This window comes from Spermophilus citellus (assembly GCF_964194105.1).
Source record: "Spermophilus citellus genome assembly, chromosome: 10".
In the NCBI taxonomy this organism is placed as follows: domain Eukaryota; kingdom Metazoa; phylum Chordata; class Mammalia; order Rodentia; family Sciuridae; genus Spermophilus; species Spermophilus citellus.
In genome coordinates this window covers 50262678-50290397 of record NC_138197.1, presented here as the reverse complement: position 1 = coordinate 50290397, position 27720 = coordinate 50262678, and the positions used below count along the sequence as shown (strand labels likewise).

At 33.7% G+C, this 27720-nt stretch overlaps 1 protein-coding gene across 3 annotated transcripts in view; it reads left to right on the top strand.

The window, feature by feature from the left end:
* The window catches only part of DNAI7 (dynein axonemal intermediate chain 7), an 83112-nt gene that overhangs the window by 53130 nt on the left and 2262 nt on the right, over nucleotides 1-27720 (top strand). For 2 of the 3 annotated variants that reach the window (XM_081311153.1, XM_081311154.1), the window contains 5 exons: nucleotides 14992-15067; nucleotides 17627-17787; nucleotides 20053-20209; nucleotides 24432-24646; nucleotides 26478-26645. In XM_081311153.1, coding sequence (XP_081167279.1) covers nucleotides 14992-15067; nucleotides 17627-17787; nucleotides 20053-20209; nucleotides 24432-24646; nucleotides 26478-26645 — 777 coding nt within the window. The remainder of the gene's footprint in view (nucleotides 1-14991; nucleotides 15068-17626; nucleotides 17788-20052; nucleotides 20210-24431; nucleotides 24647-26477; nucleotides 26646-27720) is intronic. The other variant, XM_081311155.1, reaches the window with a different exon arrangement.

The following is a 27720-nucleotide window of genomic DNA, read 5'->3' as shown; positions in this document are numbered from 1 at the left end:
TAGTGCCTTGCTAAGTTGCTGAGGCTGGCTTTGAACTCGCAATTCTCCTGCCTCAGCCTCCCAAGCAGCTGGGATTACAGGCATGTGCCACTTGGCCTCAGTGTAGTTTTAATTTGCATTTCTCTAATTGCTAGAGATGTTGAATATTTTTTTCATATATTTATTGACTGACTGTATCTCTTCTGTGAAATGCCTATTCAGTTCCTTTGCCCATTTATTGATTGTGTTACTTGGGGGGTTTTTGGTGTTAAGTTTTTGAGTTCTTCATATATCCTGGACATTGATGCACTATCTGAAGGGCAGGCAGAAAAGATTTTCTGCCATTCTGTAAGATCTCTCTTCACATTCTTGATTGTTTTCTCTCCTGTGAAGCTTTTTAATTTGATACTATCCAATTTATTAATTCTTGATTTTGTTTCTTGTGCTTTAGAAGTCTTGTTGAGGAATTCAGTTCCTAAGCTGACATGATGGAGATTGGGCCTGCTTTTCCTTCTAGTAGGTGCAGGGTCTCTGGTCTAATGCCTAGGTTCTTGATCCAACTTGAGTTAAATTTTATGCATGGCAAGAGATAGGGGTTTAATTTCATTTTGCTACATATGGATTTCCAGTTTTCCCAGCACCATTTGTTTAAGAGGCTATTGTTTTCTCCAATATATTGTTGTGCTTTTGTCTAGTATGAGATAATTATATTAATGTGGTTTGTCTCTGTGTCTTTTATTCTGTACCAGTGGTCTCCATATCTGTTTTGGTGCTAATACCATGCCATTTTTGTTACTATAACTCTGTAGTATAATTTAAGGTCTGGTTTGTGATGTCTCCTGCTTTACTTTTCTCACTAAAGATTGCTTTGGCTATTCTGGGACTCAGATTTCCAAATAAATTTTATGATTACTTTTTCTATTTCTATGAAAGAACATAATTGGAATTTTAATAGGAATTACATTAACTCTGTATAGCATTTTTGGTATTATGTCCATTTTGATAATATTAATTCTGCCTAACCAAGAACATGGGATATCTTTCCATCTTCTAAGTACTTCTTCAATTTCTTTCTTTAGTGTTCTATAGTTTTCATTGCAGAGGACTTTTACCTCTTTTGTTAGATTGATTCCAAAATATTTAATTTTCTTTGAGGCTTTCATGAATGGTATAATTTTTCTAACTTCTCTTTCAGTTGATTCATCACTGATATATAGGAATGCAATTGATGTTTTGGTATTAATATTATATCCTACTACTTTGCTGAATTCATTTATGAGTTCCAGAATCTATCTGGTGGAATTTTGGGAGCCTTCTAAATGCAGAATCATGTCATCAGCAAATAGGGATAGTTTCAGTTCTTCTTTTCCTATTTCTATTCATAGCCCTTTAATTTCTTTCTTTTGTCTAATTGCTCTGGCTAGAGTTTCCAGGACTATATTTTAATAGAAGTGATAAAAGAGGGCATCCTTGTCTTGTTCCATTTTTTAGAGGGAATGCTTTCAATTTTTCTCCATTTAGAATGATGTTGACCTTGGGTTTAACATATATAGCTTTTGCAATGTTGAGTTATGTTGCTACCATCCCTACTTTTTCTTAGCATTTTGAACATAAATGGATGCTATATTTTATCAAATGCTTTTTTTGTGTCTGTTGAGATGATCATGTGATTCTTGTCTTTAAGTCTATTGATGTGATTAATTGCAGTGATTTCGGCATGTTGAACCAACCTTGCATCCCTGGATTGAACCCCATTTGATCATGGTGTAATATCTTTTTAATAGTTTTTTGCATGAAATTTGCCAGTATTAAGAATTTTTCCATGTATGTTTATCAGGAGTATTGATCTGAAGTTTTCTTTCCTCAATGTATCTTTGTCTGATTCTGGTATCAGGGTGATGCTGGCTTCAGAGAATGAGTTTGGAAGGGTTCCTTCCTTTTTTCTATTTCATGAAATAATTTGAGGAGGATTGTTAATTCTTCTTTGAGCATTTAGTAGAATTCAGCTGAGAATCTGTCTGGTCCTGGGCTTTTCTTTGTTGGTAGGCTTTTGATGGCATTTCAGTTTCATTGCTTGAAATTGATGTGTTTAAATTTTCTGTGTCCTCCTGATTCAATTTGAGTTGGTAATATGTCTCTAGAAATTTGTTGAAGTCTTCAAGATTTTCTATTTTATTAGAGTATAAATTTTCAAAATTGTTTCTAATTATCATCTATTTCAGTAGTGTCTGTTGTGATATTCCTTGTTTATCATGAATTTTAGTAATTTGAGTTTTCTCTCCCTTTGTTAGCTTGGCTAAGGGTTTATCAATTTATTGATTTTTTTTTGAAAGAAAAAAATTTTTGTTTTGTCTTTTTTTGGATTTTATTTTTTTGTTTCAATTTAATTGATTTTGGCTCTGACTTTAATTATTTTCTATTATTCTATTGCTTTTGGTGTTGATTAATTCTTTTTCTAAGGCTTTGAGATGTAAATGTTAGGTTATTTATTTGGTGATTTTCTATTTTTTTAATTAATGAGCTCAGTGCAATGAACTTTCTTCTTAGCACTGCTTTCATAGGGTTCCAGAGATTTTGATATGTTGTTTCACTCTTCTCACTAACTTTTAAGTACTTTTTTATTTCATTGCTGATTTTTCTTGCTAATCCATTGGTCATCAAATAGTGTATTATTTAATTTCTAGGTGTTAGAGTAGCTTCTATTTTCTATTTTATCATTGATTTCTAGTTTCATTTCATTATGATATTACTGAATGTAAAGTATCATATCTCTCTCTCTCTCTCTCTCTCTCTCTCTTGTATTTGCTAAGAATTGCTTTAGTGGCCTAAGATGATATGGTCTATTTTAGAGAAGGATTCAGGTCATGTGGTACTGAGAAGATAGTGTATTCAGTCCTTGATGGATGAAATATTCTATATATGTCTAAATTATTAATTGTATTTTTTTAATTCTATAGTGTCTTTATTTAGTTTTTGTTTGGAGGACCTATCCAGGGTGAGAGAGATTTGTTAAATTCACCCAGTATATTGTGTTGTAGTCTATTTGATTCTTGAAATTGAGAAGGGTTGGTTTGATGTACATAGATGCTCCATTGTTTGGGGTATAAATATTTATGCTTTTTGTGTCTTGTTGATGTATAATTCTCTTAAGCAGCATTAAATGTACTTCTTTGTCCCTTTTGATTAACTTTGGCTTCAAGTCCACTTTATCTGATATGAAGATAGAGACCCCTACTGGTTTAGAGTTCCTTTGAAGATATTTTTTTTCTCATCCTTTTAACCTTAAGTCTATGGATATTTTGCCTATGAGGTGAGTCTCTTGGAGATAGCATATTGTTGGGTCTTGTTTTTTCAATCCAATCTGCTAGTCTATGTCTTTTGATGGATGAGTTTAGGCCATTTACATTCAATGTTATTATTGAGAAATTTTTATTTCCTGTCATTTTGATTTCTTTCTGGTTTTTAATTTGAATTAGTTTTTTTAGATAGTATATTTTATGCTAATTGATTTATTAGATTTGTTAAAATTCAGATAATTTTTTGTAAATTTTATTTAAAAAATTGAAGAGGGAAATATAAATCAGTAAAAAATACATATAAGTTCAACTAGTAAAAGAGAACATGAAAATTGCTATGGAAATAAAACATTTATCAATTTTAGCTTTATGGTTGAAAACTAATCATGTAACTCTATGGTATATATACTGAAATCTAGACAATGAAAAGTGACAGGGAAATTGATTAAGCCAACAAGCCCTTGTTTGCTTCTTTTAGAATTACATACGAACATATACATTTGTAATACACAAAAACATGTTTACATATTTACCTAATTATATGATTTAGGTATTTATCAAAATGACTGCTTATCATATGTTTAAAGAGTTTGCTATGTTGGTCTTATTTAAAGTATGTTTTGAAGTGAGCAAAAAAACAACTCATAGACTGCTAGTCATAAGTGAAGACACTTTTAAATTGCCTCTTGAATTAGTTTCTGATTGTCTGTTCTTCTAGTGTAGTTCTTCTCTCTGCTGGTTTTCACATTTATTTTTCATTTCTTCTTCATGACATTTTATTGAGTATGCTTTGTGTAGTCTAGGTTTTCTAGTTGTGAAGTCTTTTAACTTTTGTTTATCCTGGAAGGTTTTTATTTAATCTTCCATTCTGAAGCTTAATTTTGCTGGATATAGTATTCTTGGGTGGCATCCATTTTCTTTCAGAGCTTGATATATATTATTCCAAGCACTCCTAGCTTTGAGGATCTGGGAACAGGATTGGTTTACCTCAAAATGTTACTTGTCATTTTTCTCTGGCAGCTTTTAAAGTTCTATTCTTATTCTGTTCGTTAGGCATTTTCATAATAATGTGCTTTGGTGTGGGTCTGTTGCAATTTTTTTTATATTTGGGGTCCTGCAAGCCTTCTGTATTTGAATTTCCATTTCATTCTTTAGGTTTGGGAAATTTTGTGATATTATTTTATTGAAATATTGTGCATTCCTTTGGTTTGTATCTCTGAGACTTCATCTATCCCAGTAAATCTTAAATTTGGTCTTTTGAGGTTATCCCATATTTCTTTGAAGTTCTGTTCATGGTCTTTTAACATATTTTCTCCACAGTCAACTTTGTTTTCAAATTATATATTTTGTTTTCATTACCTAAAACTTCATCTTCTGAGTTATCTAGTCTGTTAGTGATGCTTTCCATTGAATTTTTAATTTGGTTTATTGATTCCTTAATTTTGAAGATATCTGTCTGGTTTCTTTTCAGAACCTCTCTCTTTATTGAAGTGATCTTTCACTTCCTGTACTTTCTCTCTTATTTCACTCCTTATGTTGTCCTTCACCTCACAGATCAGTTTAACTAAGTACAATCTAAACTCCTCCTCTGACATTTTTTCCAGTGTGGTGTCCATGGATTCTATTATTGGAGTATTTTGGTTTGTTTGGGGCAATTTGTTCCCTTGCTTTTTCATGATGTTTGTCTGTCTACTCATCTAACAGCATGGATCTGAGGCAATAGAGTTTCAACCCTGTAGCCTTATTATGTCTCTGAATTTTTCCAGTATCTCACTCTTTATGAGGAGACAAACAACCAATGCAACAATATACAGCATAGTTCTTGCTATAATGTCTACAATGATAACTGTGTCAATAAACAAATTATATGATCAGTTATTGTGTACAATAAAACAGTAAGCTTGCAAAAGAGTTTACAATTTCAATGGTGCCTGGGAGAGAACAGAATTGATGTTGGATGTGATGATTATGAGGGAGGAAGAAAAAAGAAGTAGAAAATTAAAGGTAGAATGAAAGAGAACAATAGAGATTGGCTGTTAGTGGAAGAAAAGAGATAAAGAGAATGAGGGGAACCAGATAAAGAAGAGGAAAAAATATAGACAAAGTCAACATTTAAATAATTAAAAATAAACATAAAAGAATACAAAATGAAACTGAAATATAATAGTCAAATATCATAGTCCTCAAAAACCTTATTCATGAAAAATAACTGGCTTCAAAATGCTAGAAATGAGAAAAAATATGAACGTGTATTAATATCCATGAACAATTAAAGTCACACTTAAACAGAAAAAAAGAAAAAGGAAAAAGAGAAAAATATTGTGAAAAGTTAAAGAATTATTTCCTTTGCAGTTCAAAGGATTATCAACTTCCTTTCTCAACAGTGCTAAATGGGGTTGTCTGGAGTATGATGCTTGCTCCACCCTCAATGTGGGATTGCTAGAATAAGGGAGTTAATCCCATATGCAGGACTCCAGGAGGTGGGGTTTAGGCTTTGGTAGGCTCCAGGTTCTTCACTGAATGCCAATTGGTCTAGTGATTTTAAATTGGTACACCTCCAGAGCCCAGCAATTGTCAGTCCATGGTGGGAGACTGCGTCCTATGAATCTCCCCTGGGTTCCACTTATGTAGTAGAACAGCCAATTCTTAGTCCACTATGTCATCTGTGGACCCCAGGTTTCCTGGTCTTGAGATTCAGTCTCCAAATTCAATCTCCTCTGCCACCACCCTTCCAAATTCCTGACCAGGCCCTCTCCCAGCAGGTCTTACAAGCAGCCAGATTGGAGGCAAAAGGAGAGAGCTGGATGAGTTTTCATGGTCTATTGTCTCCTGTGTAAACATTTCTCCATGTTTGATTTTCTCCTGGTCACTTATGGACACTCTATGTCATGCAGTATGGTTTTGCCAGACCTGTATTTTGGGCCAAAGTTAGGTTTGCTAGGAATCAGCTCCCTCAGCTGCTGGCCCCATGCTGCAATTGCAAAATTGTTTCTTCCTCTGTCCTCCGCACACATCCAGGCAGGATGTGGTTTCTTTCCCATACAAAGATATTGTGCAGCGGACCTTTCAGTCTAGTCAGGCAGTGTCTTTGATCTCTAAACTCTCCATACCCAGACATGACTCATTCCTCCTAAAAATGCAGGTTCATTTAATTTCTTTATCCCTCCACTTTGCTCATGGAGGGTCAGCTCTGGATGGTGCCTCTGGCTGTGGCAGTGGCTGTGGCACTGGGAATTTCTTCCTTATTCTATTCTGTCCAACTTCCTGAGTCCCTGATCTGCTTTTACTGTCCAGTATTAAATTCCAGTAAAGTCTCCCCTACACTTTTTTTTTTGTTCCCCCACCTTTCTGAGAAGCTGTCTGTCTGCTTTCTTGGTTTCATGCCATGGAGCAGCCAGGAAAGTGACCTCCTCTGTTCTGCCAGCTTGAAAACCTCTCCTGGATTATTTGTTTCTTATTGAACATTTTTTGAGTTTTTAATGGTAAGGTATGGAGTATGGTATTCTTTTTACTACACTTGAGTATAATGAGATAATACATTGCTTGATATTCAGCCTCTTTTATTGCCTTGAAAGATTTATCCCAAATCAGGCTTTGGACTTACTCTGTAAGAGAGCTGATTATCAAATTTAAACACATGCAAATTTAAATCATTTTACATTTTTGCCAGGCATAGTAGTTCGCCTGTTATTCCCAGTGGCTTTGGTGGCTGAGGCTGGAGGATCACAAGTTCAAGGCCAGCCTCAGTAACTTAGTGAGGCCCTAAGCAACTTAGCGAGACCCTGACTCAAAATAAAAAATAAAACGTTAAAAAGGGCTGGCGTAGGGGCTGGGGATGTGGCTCAAGTGGTAGCGCGCTCGCCTGGCATGCGTGTGGCCCGGGTTCGATCCTCAGCACCACATACCAACAAAGATGTTGTGTCCGCCGAGAACTAAAAAATAAATATTAAAAATTCTCTCTCTCTCTCTCTCTCTCTCTCTCTCTCTCTCTCTCTCTCTCTCTCTCTCCTCTCTCACTCTCTCTTAAAAAAAAAAAAAAAAAAAAAAGGGCTAGCGTGTGGCTTAGTGGTAAAGAACCTCTGGGTTCTATCCCCAGTACCAAAAAATAAAGAATGTTACATTTTATTAACGTATTAATTAAACATTATTAATGAAGTTAAATGGAATATATTCACACATGCATGCAATATGCATGAATCATATCCAGTTATCTTTCTTTCTACCTCCTTTGCCCCATACTCCTTCTTATCTCTAGTAGTAACTATTCTGCTTTCAGGTCAATTTCTTTTAGTTTCCACATGTGAGAAAGAATATGTGGTACTTATCTTTCTTTGTCTTGATTATTTCACTTAATGTGTTTTCCAGTTCCATACATTTTTTAAATGACAGTATTTCATTTTTTTATGGTTGAATAATACCACCATTTAGTATTTATATATTTTTATTCATTTACTGATATGCATATAGAATGATTTATTTTGTATCTTAGTTGTTATGAATAGTGTCCCAAAAACCATGGATCTCTTTTATGTTGATTTCATTCCTTTTTGCTATTCATCTATGAGTGGATTAGCTGAATCATATAGTACATTATATTTTTTGAGGAAGCTCCATAGTATTGGTGCTAATTTATATTCCCACCAACAGTGTGTAAGAGTTCATTTTCTCCACATCCTTTCCAGCACTTATTTTGTTTTTCTGATAATAGCCATTCTAAGTGGGGTAAGACCATACTGCATTGTAGTTTTGACTTGCATTTCCCTAATGGCTAATGATTGAACATTGTTTAATATATTTATTGTCCATTAGTATTTTAAGAAGTATCTATTCAGATTATATGCCATATTTAATTGGTTTATTTGTTTCTTACAGTGAATTTTTTGAGTATTTAATATTCTGGATAATAACCTTCTATTAGATGATTAGCAACCTGCAAATATTTTCTCCCATTCTGTAGGTCATCTCTTTACTCTGTTCATTGTTTCCTTTGCTGTACAGAAGCATTTTAATTTGATGTGATTCCATTTGTCAATTTTTGTTTTTCTTTCCTGCATTTTTGAGGTCACATCCAGAAAATTATTTCATGTACCAATATTTTAAAGTGTTTTAACTATGTTTTCTTCTAGTAGTTTCAGAGTTTTAGGTCTTACATTTAGATCTTTAATCTATTTTGAGTTTCTAACAAGGTGAGAAACAGAGTCAAGTTTCAGTCTTTTGAATATGGATGTCCAGTTTTCCCCAGAATCATTTATTAAAGAGGTTATCTTTTATCCTGTGTGTTTTGCCACCTTTGTTAAGGACTTGTTACCTGTGGATATGTAGACTTCTGGGCTTTCTATTCTGTCCTATTGAACTGTGTGTTTGTTTGAATGTCAATACCACGATGTTTTGTTTACTGTGATTCTGCAGTATGTCTTGAAATCAGGTATTATGATACCTCCAGCTTTGTTCATTTTGCTCAACATTGCCTCGGCTATTCAGGGTCTTTTGTGCTTCCATATGAATTTTAGGATTTTTTAAATTTTCATTCTGTGAAGAATATCATTTATATTTTGATGGGGATTGCATTGTATCTGTAGGTTACTTTGAGTAGTATATACATTTTAACATTAATTTGTTCAGTCCATGAACATGGGAGGTATTTCCCATTTTAGGGTCTTCTTCACTTTCATTGGTATTTTGTAGTTTTCAAAATGTAGAGATTTTTAACATCCTTAGTTAAATTTATTCCTAAGGGTTTTCTTTAATAGCTATTATGAATGGAATTGCTTTCATATTTCTTTCTCAGAAAATTTGTTATTGGAATATAGAAAAGCTATTCTTTGTTGATTTTGTATTCCACCTTACTGAATTTGTTTAATAGTCTTGGTGCAGTTTTTTATATTTTTCTACACATAGAATCACATCATCTGCAAACAGGGATAATTTGAATTTTCCCTTCCTATTTGTATATTTTTAATTTTTTTCAGAGCCTAATTGCTCTGGCTGAAACTTTTAGTACTATATTGAATAACATTGGTGATGTTCCTTGTCTTGTTCCTGATCTTTGAGTAAATGCTTTCAGTTTTCCTCATTCACTATGATGTTGGCTATGTATTTGCTGTAAATAGCTGTTATTATGTTGACGTATGATCTTTCCATACTTAATTTGTTCAGGGATTTTATCATGAAGGGATGTTGAATTTTATCAAATGCTTTTCCTGCATCTGTTGAGATTGTAATTTTTGTACTTCATCCTGTTGATGTGAAATATATATTTATTGTCTACTACATTCAATCATTTTTTGCAATTCTAGAGTAAAACCAACTTGATCTTGGTGTATGATCCTTTTGGTATGCTTTTGAATTTTATTTGCTAGTATTTTGTGGACTGTTTTTACATCTATATTCATCAGGGATTTGGGCCTATAGTTTTCTTTCTTTCTTTCTTTCTTTTTTTTAAAGAGAGAGTGAGGGGGGGAGAGAGAGAGAGAGAGAGAGAGAGAGAGAGAGAGAGAGAGAATTTTTAATATTTATTTCTTAGTTCTCGGCGGACACAACAACATCTTTGTTGGTATGTGGTGCTGAGGATCGAACCCCGGCCGCACGCATGCCAGACGAGCACGCTACCACCTGAGCCACATTCCCAGCCCTCTTTCTTTCTTTCTTTCTTTTCTTTCTTTTTTTTTTTTTTTTGTTGTTGTTGTGTCCTTGTTAGGTTTAGGTAACAGGGCAATGCTGGCCTCCTACAATGAGTTTGGAAGGGTTCTCTCTATTTCAAGTCTATAGAATAATCTGAGAAGGAATTGTTTTATTCTTTTAAATTTTTGTAAAATGCAGCATTAAAACCACCCAGTCCTAAGCTTTTTTTTTCACTGGGAGACTTTTAATTACTGATTTAATCTCCTTACTGTTGTCAGTCTGCTTGGACTTTTTATATCTCTTTATTCAATTTTGGTGGGTCATAGATGTCCAGAAATTTGTCCATTCTCCTTATGAAGGGATGTTGTCCATTTTCAACTTGTTAGCATATAGTTTTTTTTAAAAAATAATCCCTAAAATATAATTTATATTTTTATGGTATCAGTTTTAATGTTTCCTTTTTCATCTCTAATTTTTTAAATTTGTTTTCATTATTACTTTATTTTTATTGGCTAGTCTAAAGGTTTGTCAATTACGATTTTTCTAAGAACCAACTTTTTGTTCCATTGATCCTTTGTATTTTTTGTCTCTATTTTTTTTTTTTTATTTCTATGCTGATCTTTATTATTTCTTTCCTTCTAATTTTAGGTTGGTTTGTTGATTTTCTTTTAGATATTTTGAATATTTTTTTACCTTTTTTCTTGATCATCTTTTTGGTTTGATGGTTTATTGTATCAATAATGTTTAGTTCTTTTCTCTTTTGTGTATCCACTCTTCAAGTGGGAGTTACACTTTCACATGCTATTATAGTGGGTAGTTATCCTTCTTAAACTTCTGGATGCAGGACTACCTTAAGCATTTTTTTTTTTTTAGACTGGTTCTGATGGTTGTGAATTCCTTGCTTTTGCTTATCTTAGAAGATCTTTATTTCTTCTTCATTTGTGAAGGATAGCCTTGCTGGATATACTAATTAGGTCAGTTGTAATTTTCTTAGGAGGAGGAGTTGGAATATATCGTTCCATTCCATTCCTTCTGCAAAGAAATCTGCTGTTGAACTAATTGGACTGTCATTAAATATGATTTGGTGATTTTAAAATTCTTTCTTTATCCTGTACCTTGTTTTTTTTCTTTTTTCTTTTTTTTTCGTAGGAATGGAACCTAAGGACACTTACCACTGAGCCACATTCAATCCTTTTTTTTTTTTTTTTTTTAGACAAGGACTGACCTCAACCTTGTGATCCTCCTGCCTCAAACTCTGGAGTCCCTGGAATTACAGGCATTCACAACAATGCCCAGCTGTTCTGTAGTTTTGATAATTTGAGTTTACTATGCCATGGTGAAGATATTTTGTGGTCTTGTTTTTTGTTTGTTTGTTTGCTTGTTTGTTTTAAGATGGAATCTTATAAGCATAAACCACTACTTCTGGCTTGTGTGAGGAACTATTAGCTCCCTGTATGTAGATGTTTATGTTTTTCCCAAGATTAGGAAAGTTCTGTGCTATAATTCCATTGAAAATATTTTCTATGTCCTTAACTTTTATATCCTCGTGTATGGGTATTACAAAGATGCAGTTGTTTTTTTCATTTAATGGTTTCCCAGAGTTCTTGAATGTTTTCCTTTTCCTTCTCCTGAACCCTTTCCTCTTTTGTCTGATTGGGATATTTCAGTTGACTGAGACATTTCAAAAGACATGTCTTCAAATTCAGATATTCTTTCTTCTACTTTATCAAGTGCCATTGCAGCTTTCAACTAAATATTCATTATTTAACTTATTGAGCTGTTCATTTCAAAGATTTGCTTAGTTAGTTTTCAAAATCTCTCTCTTTACTGAATTTCTCATTCATATCCTGCATTATCTTTCTAGTTTCATTTAGGATTTATTAGTATTCTCTTGGATCTTAAGATTTTTTATAATTCTTTTTCATTCTTTATCAGTTGTTCCATCCATTTTGATTTCTTTGGAATCTGTTTCTAAGAGTTCTGATCTTTTGGAAGTATTATATTACTTTGTTTTCTAAAATATTTCTTGTGTTTCTACGTTTATATTTATTTGCATACCTGGGGAGCCACATCCCCAGCCCTATTTTGTATTTTATTTAGAGACAAGGTACCTCTGAGTTATTAATTGACTTGCTAAGTTGCTAAGGCTGGCTTTGAACTCATGATTCTGCTTCCTCAGCCTCCTGAGCTGCTGGGATTACAAGTGTGTGCACCCAGCACTGGCTGTCTTAATAAATGTTTTGAACATGAATGGATGCTATATTTGAAGAAAAAAACAAATGATCATATTAATTGGTGCATTAAAATCTTTTGTCCATATTCAGTACCCATTGACAATAAAAGCTCTCGGAAAAACAAGATGATAAATTTCTCAACTTGATAAAGAAGATCTATGTAGATCTAAAAATACATGACACAGAACCACCATTTGACCCAGTTAGCCCACTCCTCAGTTTATACTTAAAGTGCTCAAAATCAGCACACTATAGTGATGCAGCCACATCAATGTTTATAGCAGCTCAAGTCACAATAGCCAAACTATGTAACCAACCTAGATGCCCTTCAAGAGATGAATGGATAAAGAAAATGTCTGGAAAATATGTACACAATGGAATATTACTGACCCTTAAATAAAAATGAAATTATGACATTTGCATGTAAATGGATGGAGCTGGAGAAAATCATGCTAAATAAAATAAGCCAATCCCCAAAAAACCAAAGGCTGAATGTTTTCTAAGATATGCGGATGCTAATTCACAATAAGATAGGGAGGGCTAGGGAAGAGTAGGGTTACTTGGATTAGGTAGAGGGGAGTGAAGGGGGCGTCTAGAAGTAGGAAGGAGAGTAAAATGAATCAGACATTACTACATTATAGTACATACGACTACACAACTGGTATGATTCTACATAATGTGCAACCAAAAGAATTAGAAATTATACTCCACTTATGTACAACGTATCAAAGTGTATTATACCATAATGTCTAATTAGAGCAAATAATAAATAAGGTTAAAAATGGCCAGAGAGAGATAAGAGGAATTTTAAAAGACAAATAATAAAACTCTTGAAAGAAAAATATTTACTGATTGTACTAAGTGCTTTTAGTTGTTATATCCTTTAGTCCTAGAAATAATTTATCTAAAACATTCAGTGTAATATATTTATTTTTATTGATTTTTTAAAATAAATGACAATGGAATGCATTACAATTCATATTACACATGTAGAGCACAATTTTTCATACCTCTGGTTGTATATAAAGTATGTTCACACCAATTTGTGTCTTCTTACATGTACTTTGGATAATGATGTCCATCACATTCCACCATCATTGTTAACCACCTTCCCCTCCCACCCCTCTGCCCTATCTAGAGTTTGTCTATTCCTTCCCTGCTCCCCCTCCCTACCCCACTATGAGTCAGTCACCTTATATCAGAGAAAACATTCAGCATTTGTTTTTTTGGGATTAGCTAACTTACTTAGCATTATCTTCTCCAACTCCATCCATTTACCTGCAAATGCCGTGATTTTATTCTCTTTTATTGCTGAGTAATATTCCATTGTGTATATATGCCACATTTTTTTCATCCATTCATCTAGTGAAGGGCACCTAGGTTGGTTCCACAGTTTAGCTATTGTGAATTATGCTGCTATAAACATTGATGTGGCTGTGTCCCTGTTTTTAAGTCCTTTGAGTATAGACTGAGGAGAGGGATAGCTGGGTCAAATGGTGGTTCCATTCCCAGTTTTCCAAGGAATCTCCATACTGCTTCCCATAGAGACTCATAATAGGGCTCCATAAAGGTGGAGCAGCGATCACCATTATTATTATTGTTGTTGTTATTATTATGAATCATGCATATTGTTAGTCACATTTTGAAGTGAGTGATCATGGTAGAACACAGGAAAACAGCAAAAGAGAGCCTGCAACCTTATAAGATTCATAGACCTGGGACAACAGATAGTAAGAGAAACAAAATATCCTTGGCATCTGCCACACTGTCTTCAAAGCTGGAGGAGGGGATATTACAGTATTAATTTTAGAAGAAAGGAAACTGTCTGGGGTGAGAAGGTATGGGACTTACATTTATTAAGAGCCTATGCTATGCTAGTTTTCACATGTCTTAGTATCAACTTAAAATAACTCTGAGAAGTAACTTCGGTATCTCAACTTATAGATGAGAATGCCAGAATTTTCTCTTTCATCTTAAATTTGCATTTTTTTCTTTCTATACTCTTAATGTTTTTGTTATTTTCCTTATTTCATTCTTTCCTTCATCCATTAATTTACTTATTAACTCCTTCGTCTCAAGGAGCCAGAGAAGAATTTATTTATTTACAGAAATAAATATAATTTAAAAAAATCTGCTGTGTAGACTTCAGGTTACTTATCTAAACGGACTACAAACCTGTAAGGATTTTGGAACTTTGGAGTAGCTAGGATTGTCAGCATCCACACCGAAAGTTTGTTAAGACTCTCTTTCACCTTTACCCCTGCAAAGGGGATATATGCCCTCCCCCAGCTTTGAAGTCAGTGTGGCAGATGCCAAGGATATTTTGTTTCTCTTACTATCTGTTGTCCCAGGTCTGTGAATCTTACAGGATTGCTGTCTCTCTTTCTACCAGGATCACTGACTTCAGAATGTGGCTGTTCACCTCCTACTTTGATTCTTCTTTGTGAAGGAGGAAGTGAGTGCTCAGCACTTCCATCTAGCCATCTTGAAATCCTAAGTAATATATTTTAGAGCTTGCTTTGCTTCCTAGTTTCTATATTTTGTGCTTGTTTTTAGAGTACAATCTAAGCAGAAGAACTCTAGTTGAGAGCTCTTGTGAAGTTCAGTGGAGTTGTGCTCTCATTTTAATTGCTTTTAAAAATACTATAATTGTTCCAGTGTTATGCTAGAGTGTGTATGTTTGGGCCTTAGCATTAAGGTAGCAGACATCTGAAGTGGGGATTGGAACAGAAAGAAAATGACTGTGAACTCAAGAGGACACTAACAGTCATGTCCTTGCGTATTTATTTATTTATTAGACTTAACAGTCTGTCCTTGTTTGTTTGTTTATTTATTTATTTATTTATTTATTTATTTATTAGACTTCTGACAAGAAAGACTCTGAAGCTGAAAAAGGTGAACTGGAGATGAGATTATTAAGTGAATTGATTTCAGCAGGTATTCTAAGTTACATTTTCATAATTTGACTTTATTGAGATTTTCTTCTTACAAAAGTAATACAAGGTCATTTCAGACATTGCAGACATTGTAGAAATATATTAAAGTAAAAGTTTTTCTTAGTTTCTCCCCTGAGAAAACCAGTATTAATAGATTTATTTACTGTCTCTTTGGATTTTAATAAGATCATGGAATCCTATCAAACAAATATTTTGGTTGAAAATTATTTTTTCCACTTAACATTATGTGATATACATAGAATACAATATACATTGTAAATAAATAATTAACATTGTTTTAATAAGAACAAATGATAATTTCACTTTTTTCTAGTAGCTGTATAATTCCAATCAAATAATAGAACATTATTCAAATCCCTATTGATAGCATTAAAGTTATTTCTACTTTTTATTTATACACAGTGATGCAGTGAGTTTTCACAAGCACACATACACATCAGGAATTTCTCTACACTTTTGAGGGACTATAAGTTTTTGTATTTAATCTTGTCTTGTCAAATAGCAATTGGATATGTGAAAATGATCTTTTTTAAAAAATAGTTATTTTTTTATTACTGGGAATTGAACCCAGAGACATTCTATCACAGAGCACATTCCCAGCCCTTTTTATTTGTTATTTTTGAGATAGAGTCTTGCTAAGTTGCTTAGGGGGTCATTAAATTGCTGAGGCTGGCTTTGAATTTGTAATCCTCCTGCCTCAGCCTCTCAAGTCACTGGGATTACAGGCATGAACCCAGCTAATTTGTCAATATTTCAGTTTGATATTTTAAAAATATTTTATTAGCTATAGTTAGATACAATACTTGTATTTTATTTTATTTTTTATGTGGGTGCTGAGGATCGAACCCAGCACCTCACACATGCTAGGTGAGCATTCTACCACTGAGTTACAACCCCCAATCCCTCAGTTTGATATTTATAGCTATCTTTTCCATGACTTGTATCAGTATTCTTCTTCCCCGATAACCTTTAAAGAACCTATTTTCTATGTATTTCTAAGCATGTTTTTCATGATGAGCCTCTTGTCTACTTTTTTACTTTTTCTAACACACCTTTGGTTTAGCAATCACCTGGGTTTATATATTTATATTTTCTATAACCCTAACTGGGTAATTCTCCTACTAGAAATAGGATATTACAGTCAGTTATTAAACTTCTATCAATAATACTATAGCTTTCTATGTAGTGATGCCCAAATAATATATATCATAACGATCTAAATGTAACCACAGGATTATTTCTTGCTTTCCTTTTAGGTGAATAAATTTTTAATTGAATACATTTAAAAATTAAAGACTGCAATGTATTCAATGAATACACAAGAGAAAAATGGGAAGTTATTTAGTTCAAAATTTTTTTGGTTATTTCCATTAATTTTCAGTACATGCTTTCCACGGATTAAACTCACTGCCATCTTAGTGTGCTTTCTTTAATGGGAAAGGAAAACTGTGATAATAAATAATACTAGCAGTTCCTGTACTTTCTCTATGTGTCTAGCACCAACTCTTTACGTATATTAACTCATTCTTCTGCCAAATTCTATTAGCTGCTACTATTATATCCATTTTATAGTTGAAAAAACTCACATAAGATGTTACTTAGCATGTCTTGAATAAGATCACATAGCTAATTAAATGTGAAATGTTTAAGTGGTCTGACTTTTCTTCTAGAAGCATTTTGGTGAAGGGTGGGAATAGTCCCTATGATATGTAACTTCCAATATTGCCTCTGATTGTGTACTGGATAAGGGAAATAATAGAATTTCCCATAGAATTTTGGAAAAACAGATATTATACAATCTGGTTTCTTCATTTTTCAAACCTCCATCCCTATTTATCTATGAGCTGGGCCTATTTTTATTGAAAAAATTTCACTTTTATTTCATACATGGACCAAAATTTACTTTTTCATCATTTACCTTTTTTTTTCTTTTGGAGTTTTAGCCCCATTATTTTTAATTTTAAGAAATTAGTTTGGACCCTATTAAAAAGTGAAACACTTCATGAAAGGGCTTTGTTTTTCATTTTTCTCCATAACAGTTTTACAAATAATAGATATTTTACTCATTTATCTCTCTCCTAGGAAAGCTAATATGAAGATCATAATTTTTTGCTTATTTAGTTCTGTGCTGTAACCCCAGCCAGTGGCTAGCAGCAAGAAGTAACTCAATAAGTACTTGTTCAACATTTAAAAAAATAGTTTGATAATTATCAAATTTTGTGTCAAACCATTTTTATCTTTTATATAAGATTTTTTAAAATAATAACACATGGTTATCATATGCATATTCCTAAAATGTTGGTATGAAAATATAAATATAAATATAAATGGAGCCTGCACCCGAGCATTACACATGTGTATTCCCATCTCTATGATTAGCTCTGTGAATAGTTCTGAGTTATGCACTTTTTGCAAAGTCTTAGTAGCTACTTACATAAAAACTTCCTTCATCAATATTAGAATTTTTTCTTTTCACTCCTAAGAAAATACAAAAATATTGTGACCTATTTAGAAATGGTATCAATCTGTTTACCTCTAGCACAGTTATACCTGATAGAGAATACTACTGAAAAGCCATTTATATATGAAGACAATGAGGTGGACTTATACCAATTCACAACTCTAGGTGGAGTGTACCACTTGGATATTTTGGAGCTTCCCCCACAGTACAAGCCAGTGAATGGCTGGATGATTGTGCAAGTAAGTAAATTCTTTAATATAAACATAAGTAAAATAGTTGCTTATGCCTTTACTTCATATTGAATGATCTGAACATCTAATAAACTGTGAACACTATTAATCACAAAGAACAAATACTAAAGGACATTAACAGATTCTAAAACAATATGATTTTTTAAATTAGAATACACATGTTAACTTAATTGTAAAAACCTACATCACTCATGTTTGAAAGTACTGAATTGGCCTTAATAATGATAGATGAGATCAGAGGTTGGGAGACTTTTTCTGTAAAAGACCAGATGGTAAATGTATTCAGCTTTGTGGACCACACTAGCTCTGTTGAAAGCACTCAACACTGCTCTTATAGTGCTAAAATGACTGTGTGTAAACAAATGCACATGTTTGTGTTCTACTTCAATTTTATTTACAAAAAGCAGTGGCGGGAGGGATTTCTCAGGGGCCACAGTTTGTAGACTCATCTAGATCTGTGGTTGAACAGAAACATGAGAAACCACTGACATCATCTGGGAATTTGCTAGAAATGTGAATTCATGAACCTCAAAGTTACTGAATCAGAAACCCCAATGGTGAGGCTCAGCAATCTGTGTTTTAACAAAACACACCCTGAAGTTTGAGAATCACTGGTATGAATCTTAATTATATAAAATGTGATCCAGTAGCACTGAACCAGCTGTGGTGGCATCACAAGGGGATATCTAAGAAATGCATATTTTGAGTGATCTCAGATCTATTGAATCTTCATTTTGACAAGAGGGATTTGAGAGATGATTCACATGCACATAAACATTTGAGAAGCACTGATTCAGGTGACACTGGTGCTGCCATTCACAGAACATGCTTGGAGTGGTAAGAATACTGATGACAGCAGTTGTTATATCATCTTTCAAGGAGTTTCATACTCCTGTTTTATAAGTAATAACATTTTCACAGGTATTGACTTCGTTTCTTTTAACCTCATGGTGGCTGCATCCAGAGCATACTGCCATATATTCCAAGTTATGCTGTCAGAGTCCACTCCTATTTTTCTTCTCTTCCCCCTTTCCCTTCTCTATCTTTCTCCCTCTCTCTAGTAACTCAGTATATACACAGACTACCAGTTACTTCTCACACACAATCCCATCCGTTAAGGACTTTGGTGCATTGTTTAAATAAGTATTTCTTAGTGTTTTTTTTTTTTTTTGTAGTTTGGAGCCTTTGTAGAAGACACTTTTTTTTCCTTGTCAACCCCCAACAAAATTTTAAACCACAGATACACCATGTATCTGTTTGTGTGATATATATATATTTGGGCTATGTATTTGAGAGATTATTTTTGGCCCACCCCACTCAACCAATTTTGATATTGCCATTCTTTCCCCTTTCTCCCCACAAATAAGAGTTCATTTAATAGAGCAAGCCTGGGAGAGATCATCTGGTATGTAATTTCTTCAAAGGATGTATTTGAATCTTCTCTCCATACTTGAGGAACCACCTAAAGAGCAGGGTAGTTAAAGGGAGGCCTTCAAAGCTATTTATCCATCAAAAATTTTATGTTCTTGAATTTTATGAGAATGTCCTCATCCACCTTCACTTCATGCTGGTTGGAACCCAAAACCTCCTTCACACTCATTTTTCTTTCTCTTGCAACAAAGAGGACTTCCTCTTTTTTTCCCAAGATTTTTTTCAACAACTTCTTACTTCCTCTAGAATCATGCCTCAACCAGTGTTTCTCTGTTTTATGATATTTTAAATTTCCCCATTTCCTAGATGCTTCTCTGCTACATTCTTAAAATACACAAATCTCCCTTATCCTGGAAAAATCTGCTGTTGGCTTTACTTTCACCCTCTCATTTCTATACTTCTTAAAAGGTTATCTACACTTCTTTTTACCTATGTGTCCTTCCTGAGGTTTTAGTGTGTAATTTGGAGTCCTATAGATCTGGTACTTCCTTGCAGTCATTTCATAAACTTTGGAAAATGGCTTGATTTCTCTAAGTCTTAATTACCTTCTCTGTTAAATATTGGCATTTGTAGGATTTCTCTGAGGAATAAAATGTTGGAGAAGCTCTAGAACCTGGCCCATAGGAAGTTCTGTAATTACAGTGATTTTTTCCCTCAATCATTTATCTTTCAATTTTGTTGTGACATTTACTAGTCAGGCTTCAGCTAAATGGGACCAAACTTCAGTGCTTATTAAATCATATATTTTACTTAGTAATAGTTACATCTTTAACTGTTACTAGTCACTTTCTAACATGGTGGTGTTTTGGTCATTTTTAAAAGATACTCCAAGAAGGATTACAGAAATTCACATATCCTCCAGAAACCGTGGAAGACTTTGATACAGAAAATGCTTTTCCACCTATAGAGGTCACGCTCAAGGTTCATGAGAATGTGATCTTTTTCGAAGATCCTAAGGTTGTAAGGTGGGATGCTGAAGGTACAACAATGCCTTAGCCAGCTTTTATATTATTCCACATTTTTATTGGTGCATTATAATTGTATATGTTGATGGAATTTGTTGTTACATATCCATACATGCACGTGACATAACAATATAATTTGGCTAATATCATTCCCCAGCACTTGCGCGCCACCTCCCCACTTCCCACCCCTTGGCCCATTTCCTCTATTGATCTCCCTTTGATTTTAGGAAATTGACCCCCAGCTTTCTTTTCCTTTTTTCTCTCTAACTTCCATATATGCAAGAAAACATATGACCCTTAACTCTCCGAGCCTGACTTATTTCACCTAATGTGACAGTCTCTGGTTCCATCCATTTCTGCAAATGACATAATTTCATTTTTCTTTCTGAAGGAATAAGACTTCATTGTACATATATACCACATTTTCTTTATCCATTCACCCATTGATGGATACCTAGGCTGGTTCCATAGTTTGTCTATTGTGAATTGTGCTGCTAGGAACATGGGTATGCATGTATCACTGTAAATAAGATGACTTTAATTCTTTAGGATAAATTCCAAGGAGTGGTATAGCTGGGTCATGTGGTGATTCCATGCCTAGTCTTTTGACAAACCTCCACACTGATTTCCTTAGAAGATGTACCAATTTATAGTCCCACCAACAGTGTAAAAGTGCTCCTTTTTCTCTACATCCCCTCCAGCCTTTATTTTTGTTTGTATTCTTGATGAGTGCCATTCTGACTGATGTGAGATGAAGTCTCAGTGGAGTTGATTTGCATTTCCCTAATTGCTAATGATGTCAAACATTTTTTCATATATTTGTTAGCCATTTATATTTATTCTTTTCAGAAGTGTCTATTTAATTCTTTTGCCTATTTATTAATTGGGTTGTTTAATTTTTTGGTGTAAAGGTTTTTTTTGAGCTCTCTATGTATTCAAGATATTAATCCTCTGACAGAATAATAACTAATAAAGATGTTCTCTCATTCTGTGGGTTCTCTATTCATATTCCTAATTGTTTCTTTAGCTGTGCAGAAGCTTTTTAATTTGATGCTGTCCCATTTGTTAATTTTCAGTATTATTTCCTTAACTCTCAGGGTCCTACTGAGAAAGTTGTTGCCTGTGCTGAAAACTCCTCTATGTTTTATTTGGGAGTTGCATAGTTTCTAATTCCTAGGTCTTTGATCTATTTTGAATTGATTTTTGTACAGAGTGAGAGGTAAGGGTCTAATTTCATTCTTCTACGTATGGATAACCAGTTGTCTCCTCACCATTTGTTAAAAAGGCTGTCTTTTCTCCCATGTATGTTTTTGGTATCTTTGTTAAGGATCAAATGACTGTATCTGAGTGTGTTTGTCTCTGTCTTCTATTCTGTACCATTGGTCTGTGTGTTTTTATGCAAGTACCATGCAGTTTTTGTTACTATATCTCTGTAGTATAATTTGAAGTCAGGTATTGTGATGTCTACAGCAATGCTTTTTGGCTTAAAATTGCTTTGCTTAGCTAGCTTTTGTAAGTATGTAATAAAAAGAAGGACAATAATATAAATCCTCAAATTGAACAGAAAACATAGTCTATAAACTGATTTTCTCTTTTCATAATGTCAGGTATAGGGTCTTTGTTGTTTGCTCTTGATACAAATGGATAGAGTTGGAATTTTAAAGTTTATTGAATTTTGTTAGTTCCTAAATTGTTAGTTTGACATAATCTATGAATAATTACTTTATGGTTATATCATTATGTTTAAAAATGGATGAAAGTATCTCAAATGCTTCATAAAATAACTTCCACTGTCTCATAAAAAATCAGATTGAGGTGATTAATCTTTTATTTTAATGTTAATCATGTGTAAATTGCAAACAAGTATTGGAAAACTAGTCACTGTATACCATTTTACAATTTTTGATTCTTGAACCAAGGCAAATTGTTGCTTAGTCACACTATTAAAATACAGAGCTATAAAATCAGATGTACCAACAAAAATAGAAGATAATCATTAGATAATCATTACCAAATACTTCTTTGGAGGTAAGGTAGCTGAATTTTGGGAAATCTCCATCAGGTAAATTTGTGGGCACAGTATAAAAAACCAAGATGAAAACTGTGGAGCTTTATTTTTAGGGTTGTTTTATATCCATTTATTTTGAAAGGATTTACATACTTGGGAACAGACAAGATCATTAAGGAAAAGAGCTCGTATTCCATTTTTGTTACAGGGGCAGAGAACTTAATAACTCGTATCAAAAGAGGTAAATGTTAATATTTTGTGGTTTAAACTTTTCTTATGAATACTCCAGTGCATACATTTCTGCTTGTGTAGACAAAGCCACATACATTTATGTTCTAGAAGTTGTTTATTACATGGAAAAGTATATTTCTAACAGACTAAACTACAAAATACATCAAACTGAACAATTATGTAATTTCTTCTTTCTTGTTGCTTTAGAGATGTCACATTCGTAGAAATGCTCCTAAAAATCGCATTTAAATTATACACACTAAATTAGAATGACAATTTATCTAACTCAATTTATGGAAATATGAACTATGTAGAATTTATGTAATGGCACTAATTAGCAACAACTTCCAACCCCTGAAAATTTTAAACTCTGGGGAAGCTTTTTGTGCTTCAAAATTTGGAGACTTATAGGCAATAATTTTTATCTTTACAAATTATTTTTGCTAGTGTAGCAGTATTTGTCAGTGTAATTGTATTTAGTATTTGATTTTAAGAACAAAAACTAGTCAATAGAAGCTTCCATGTGAGAAGATGAAAGAACCAACTGGAAATGAAGATAACATCTGGGAAGAGAATGGTTTATTCATCCATCCTATAAATATGCTAAACCATAAGATATATGGAGATAAACGAGAGTAGTTTCTTCCTCTTGAGGTTTTCAGACTTGTAGGAAAGGCGCACAGGGAAAACATTTCCATTCCATGTGGTAGGTGCTAGAATAGACATGAAGTGCCACAGAACACAACAGGGACCTTGGGGGACTTTCTCATAGGATGGTCATGGAACAGGGCTTTAGACACAAAATGTGTGCATAGAAGCATTTTCTGTCCTCTTGGGTGTATACCTAAGAGTGGGATTGAGGAGTAATTTTACATGTAGCTTTTTAACAAACTGCCAAACTGTTTTTCAAAGTGCTGTACCATTTTCCATGTCTACTAGCAATGTATGGTTTCATTTCTCCATGTCCTGACCAACATTTATTATCTGTCATCTTTCTGGTAGATATTAAGTAGACTCTCATTGCAGTTTTAATTTGTATTTCCCTAGTGACTAATAGTGTAAAACATGCTTATTAGTCTTACATATATCTTCTTTGGCAAAATGTTTATTCAAATCATTTTCCCATCTTAAACTGGCTTTTACTGAGTTGTAAGAGAAACAGAAGACCACATATTGTATGATTGCATTTATATGAAAAGTCCCAGAAGGGTAAATCTTTGGAGACAAGAAGTATATTAATAGCTGCCTGGGACAGAAGGGTGGGAATGAATTGTAAATAGACATAGGGATCTTGGCCAGGTGCAGTGGCACATGCCTGTAATCCCAGCAACTCTGGAGGCTAAGGCAGGAGAATTGTGAGTTCAAAGCCAACTTCAGCAATTTAGCAAGGCCCTAAGCAAGTAAGCAAGACCCTGTATCTAAATTAAATATAAAAAAGGGCTGGGGATGTGTCTCAGTGGTTAAGTGCCCCTGGATTTCATCCCCAGTACCAAAAAAATAATAGACATAGGGATCTTAATATGGGGGAGATAAAAATAAAAATGTTCTATAACTGGATTATATAATGGTTACACAACTGGTTAAATTTAATATCAATTTACTAGAATCAGGTGAATTTTAAAGTTTTTTTTAAAACAAAGGTGAAGAGAGTTTCTCTAAAATGTTGAGGAGGAGTATTCTAGGAAGAACGAACTACATGTGCAAAGACACAGGAGTAAACATCAGGAGAGAATGAAAAGTGGGGCTGAAAACAGGTGTGAGAAATATCAAGGGACAAAGTCAGTGTCAAAGGTCCACTCTGCAGGTCTTAACAGAGTTTGGACTTGATCCTAGCAGCACAGAAACTCCCAGAAAATTTAGCTTAATTTTGAGCTTCTGTTCTTAAAGATCAATTTATACACACTGTGATTATTTAGATAGTTTCATTCATCTTATCATAGGAAATTATAATAATTCATCTTATCATGAAATTATCACTTTCTTCCTTCACTATAAAGGTAAACGTTGGAGAACTGATGGCATCAGTAATGTATCTTACGATGCAGAAGCAAGACTTATATCATTCAGCCTGGAAACTTTTGGTCCTGTTACCTTGATTCAAGACTCTCATGTTAACATGCCATTCCTGTCATGGGAATTAAAACCACTTGAAATTAATAATGTACTTTTAATTGTGACTACACTTTTTACTGAGATTCAGATACAAATTAAGGTGAGTTACTATTAATAACAAGTCTGTGTATATAAGTATGTCAAAAAATCGCCACTTGTTTATATATTGTATTTTGTGATTACATCCAGACTTTGTTCTGAGTCATTGTTTCTAAATAAGATATTGATTGAATAAACATGTAATGACATGTAAGTAGTGAGGCTCAAATATGTATCCTAAAGTTACTAGGGTTAGATCAATTAATGGACCAACAAGTCTGGTTGTGGTATGACTTGTGGTATCATCCAACCATATGTAATCCCCTTGGATTGGGTCTCCCTCTGAATGAGACTTATTGCTTATCAGTCAGAAAGTACACAGCCTGAAATTTATAAAGCCACAAGTGGATTAGTGGCTGCCTGGGGCTGAGAATGAAGATTAATTAAAAATGAGTGTAAGGGATTTTATTAGGTGGGATGAAAATGTTCTAAAACTGATTTATGTGATAGTTTTACTACTAAAAATAATTGGATTTATATGTGAAATGAGTGGATTTTGTGATATGTAAAATATATTTCAATGAAGTTTTTTTAAGATTCTTTAGACTTCCTTATGAGTGTTGTAGAAAAATCAAAATATTATCAAGCTTTGCTTTTAAAACAAGGTGGGATGAGAGAGCACTCTGGACTGTCAATGCTGTAATGGCCCTTAAAATATTTCTGATACATCATCACATTTTATATAGGGGTAAACTGAGGCCCAAGGCATCAGGACGTTAAGTGACCTTCCTAAGATTGCATAGAGGGTTATAATGGGGGCTTCCTGTCAGGGCTTCCAACCCATCTGGTGCTACTGTGCTTATGCCATCCCAGCAGCACTGAAGATTCCTGAGCATACTCTTACTCTAGGCTGATGGAAAATTATGAACACTTTCAGTGTCCATTTTTGAATATGAAGGCTGAAATGCCAAGGGTTGTAGAGTGCATTTTCAAGTCAGATTTTAAAGGTACATCTGTACTATATAATGGACTAGTTATTCTATTGAGCTCCTGAAATGTGATTAGTCCAAATTAACATGTGCTATAGTTGTAAAATACATATCAGATTTTGAATACTTAGTATAAAAATGCAAATTGTCCCAATAATTTTATATTGATTATGTATTGAAATATTTTAGACATATTGGGCTAAATAGGATATATTAACCTTTAGGAAAAAACTTTTGAGATGTGAACTCTATACTTAATCTTCAAATTGCCAGTTTGCCAAACCTTAAAACTGGTGGATTTATATCATTAACTTTCACATGTTAAATAATTAAGATTAATCTCTAAAATTACAATCATGGTTTCATAGTTTGCTTTTTTGTTTGTTTGTTTTTGGTACTGGGGATTAAGCTTGGGGGCACTCAACCACTGAGCCACATCCCCAGCCCTATTTTGTGTTTCATTTAGAAACATGTTCTCACTGAGTTGCTTAGTGCCTCTGTGTTCCTTAGGCTGGCTTTGAACTAACAATCCTCTTGTCTCAGCTTCTTGAGCAGCTTGGATTATAGGCATGCACCTGCCTGGCTTTTGTAGCTGTTTTAATTTCAATGTGAACATACTTTATATTTTCATATGATAACATAAAATAGAGGATTTCAGTCAATTGTAGTCCAATTGATTATTCAAATGAAGCCTATAGAGAGTAAATTGATTTAAGGTAACATGGGGACTTTGTGGTACCATTTCAGATTAGATCTAAAACATACCTGCCCTGCAGTCTTTTTAATATACTGGTATGTTTTAAAAAAATCTACAGAATGAACATAAGGACTGGACCTGGAATGGTACTGGAGTAATTTCTTTCACTTTCTATCAAAGTTTTTCTTTTTCTTATTTTAAATCAGGAAAATCTCTGCATGTTAATTTCAATCAAAATAAAAGACAAAGAACATGTTTCTAATTTGGAAGGAAAATGGATGAGTCCTATATCTTTCATTTTTGCTCTGAAAGAAGCTGGATTGAATATCTTCCCATCGGGACACTCTCATTTTTATGTTGTTACAAACAATAAGGTATGAAGGAATCTTTCCAAATTTAATGTAGCGTAAATTTAGAATGTTGGCAAATATTTAATTTAATATAAGTCCTAAGGTGCAATGTGAGTTTTATAGAATCAGCTACAGAGGATTAAATTTAGAAAGAATAAGTGAAAAAATGAGACGTCCAGAGTCTTCTCAAGTATGTAATAATCTCCCCCAAGAATTAAATCTATAGCATGATCTTCATATTGGCAAGTATAGCACATCATGGCCTGTCAGTTTAGTGCAAAAACTGTCCAGGCTACTTCTCATTTCGCATATTTTCTTTCCTTTTCCATGACTATTAAGATTGCTTAAGAGAGTAACTCTGCACTGTCTCAAACACAGACAAAATTAAACATATAAAAAGCCCTTTAATATACCAAGCCACTTTCCTTGGTTTCTTGGAAGAGCCTTCATGTCTATGTGCTCCTTTCTGTTACTCACAGGGTTTAAATAAGATCCCTCCACACTAACCTGGGACAGCCACGAGGACAGCAGCTTTTTTTTTTTTTAAATAATTTTGGTTCTTCTAGCACCTAGCATATTCCTAGAATAAAATGCTTAGTAAACAGTTGTAATATATGAAGACACAAGTGCTTCTAATAAATTGTCTTTGTAATAAATATCTTTGTAGGCAGAAGAGTTACATGCTTCAGAATGTGTTTATGAATGCCCTAGAAAATAGTAAACAAAATATGTAGCCATTTATATAACATTTGGCAATACTCATCTAGCAAAAGGTATCTAACTGTATGCATAGAAAAAAAAATGTTAACTCAAATTACCTGTAGTAACTACTATGACAAATGTGGTATCCTATTTGTTTTCAGAATAGTCAATTTTTTTTCCTGAACACTTATATGGTAGGGGCATTGATTTAAATATTAGGAAAAAATGAGTAAACCAAAGCCCCCTGCCCCTTTAAAGCTTATATTCTTTAGAGGGAAAGGAAAATAGGATGGTCATGTAAATTAAAAAGGTGAAAAGTGTTATGTAAAAAGGAAAAAAAACAGATAAGGAATAGTAGGGGTTGGGCAGTGTACAGTATCAAGGAGGGTGCTGGGAA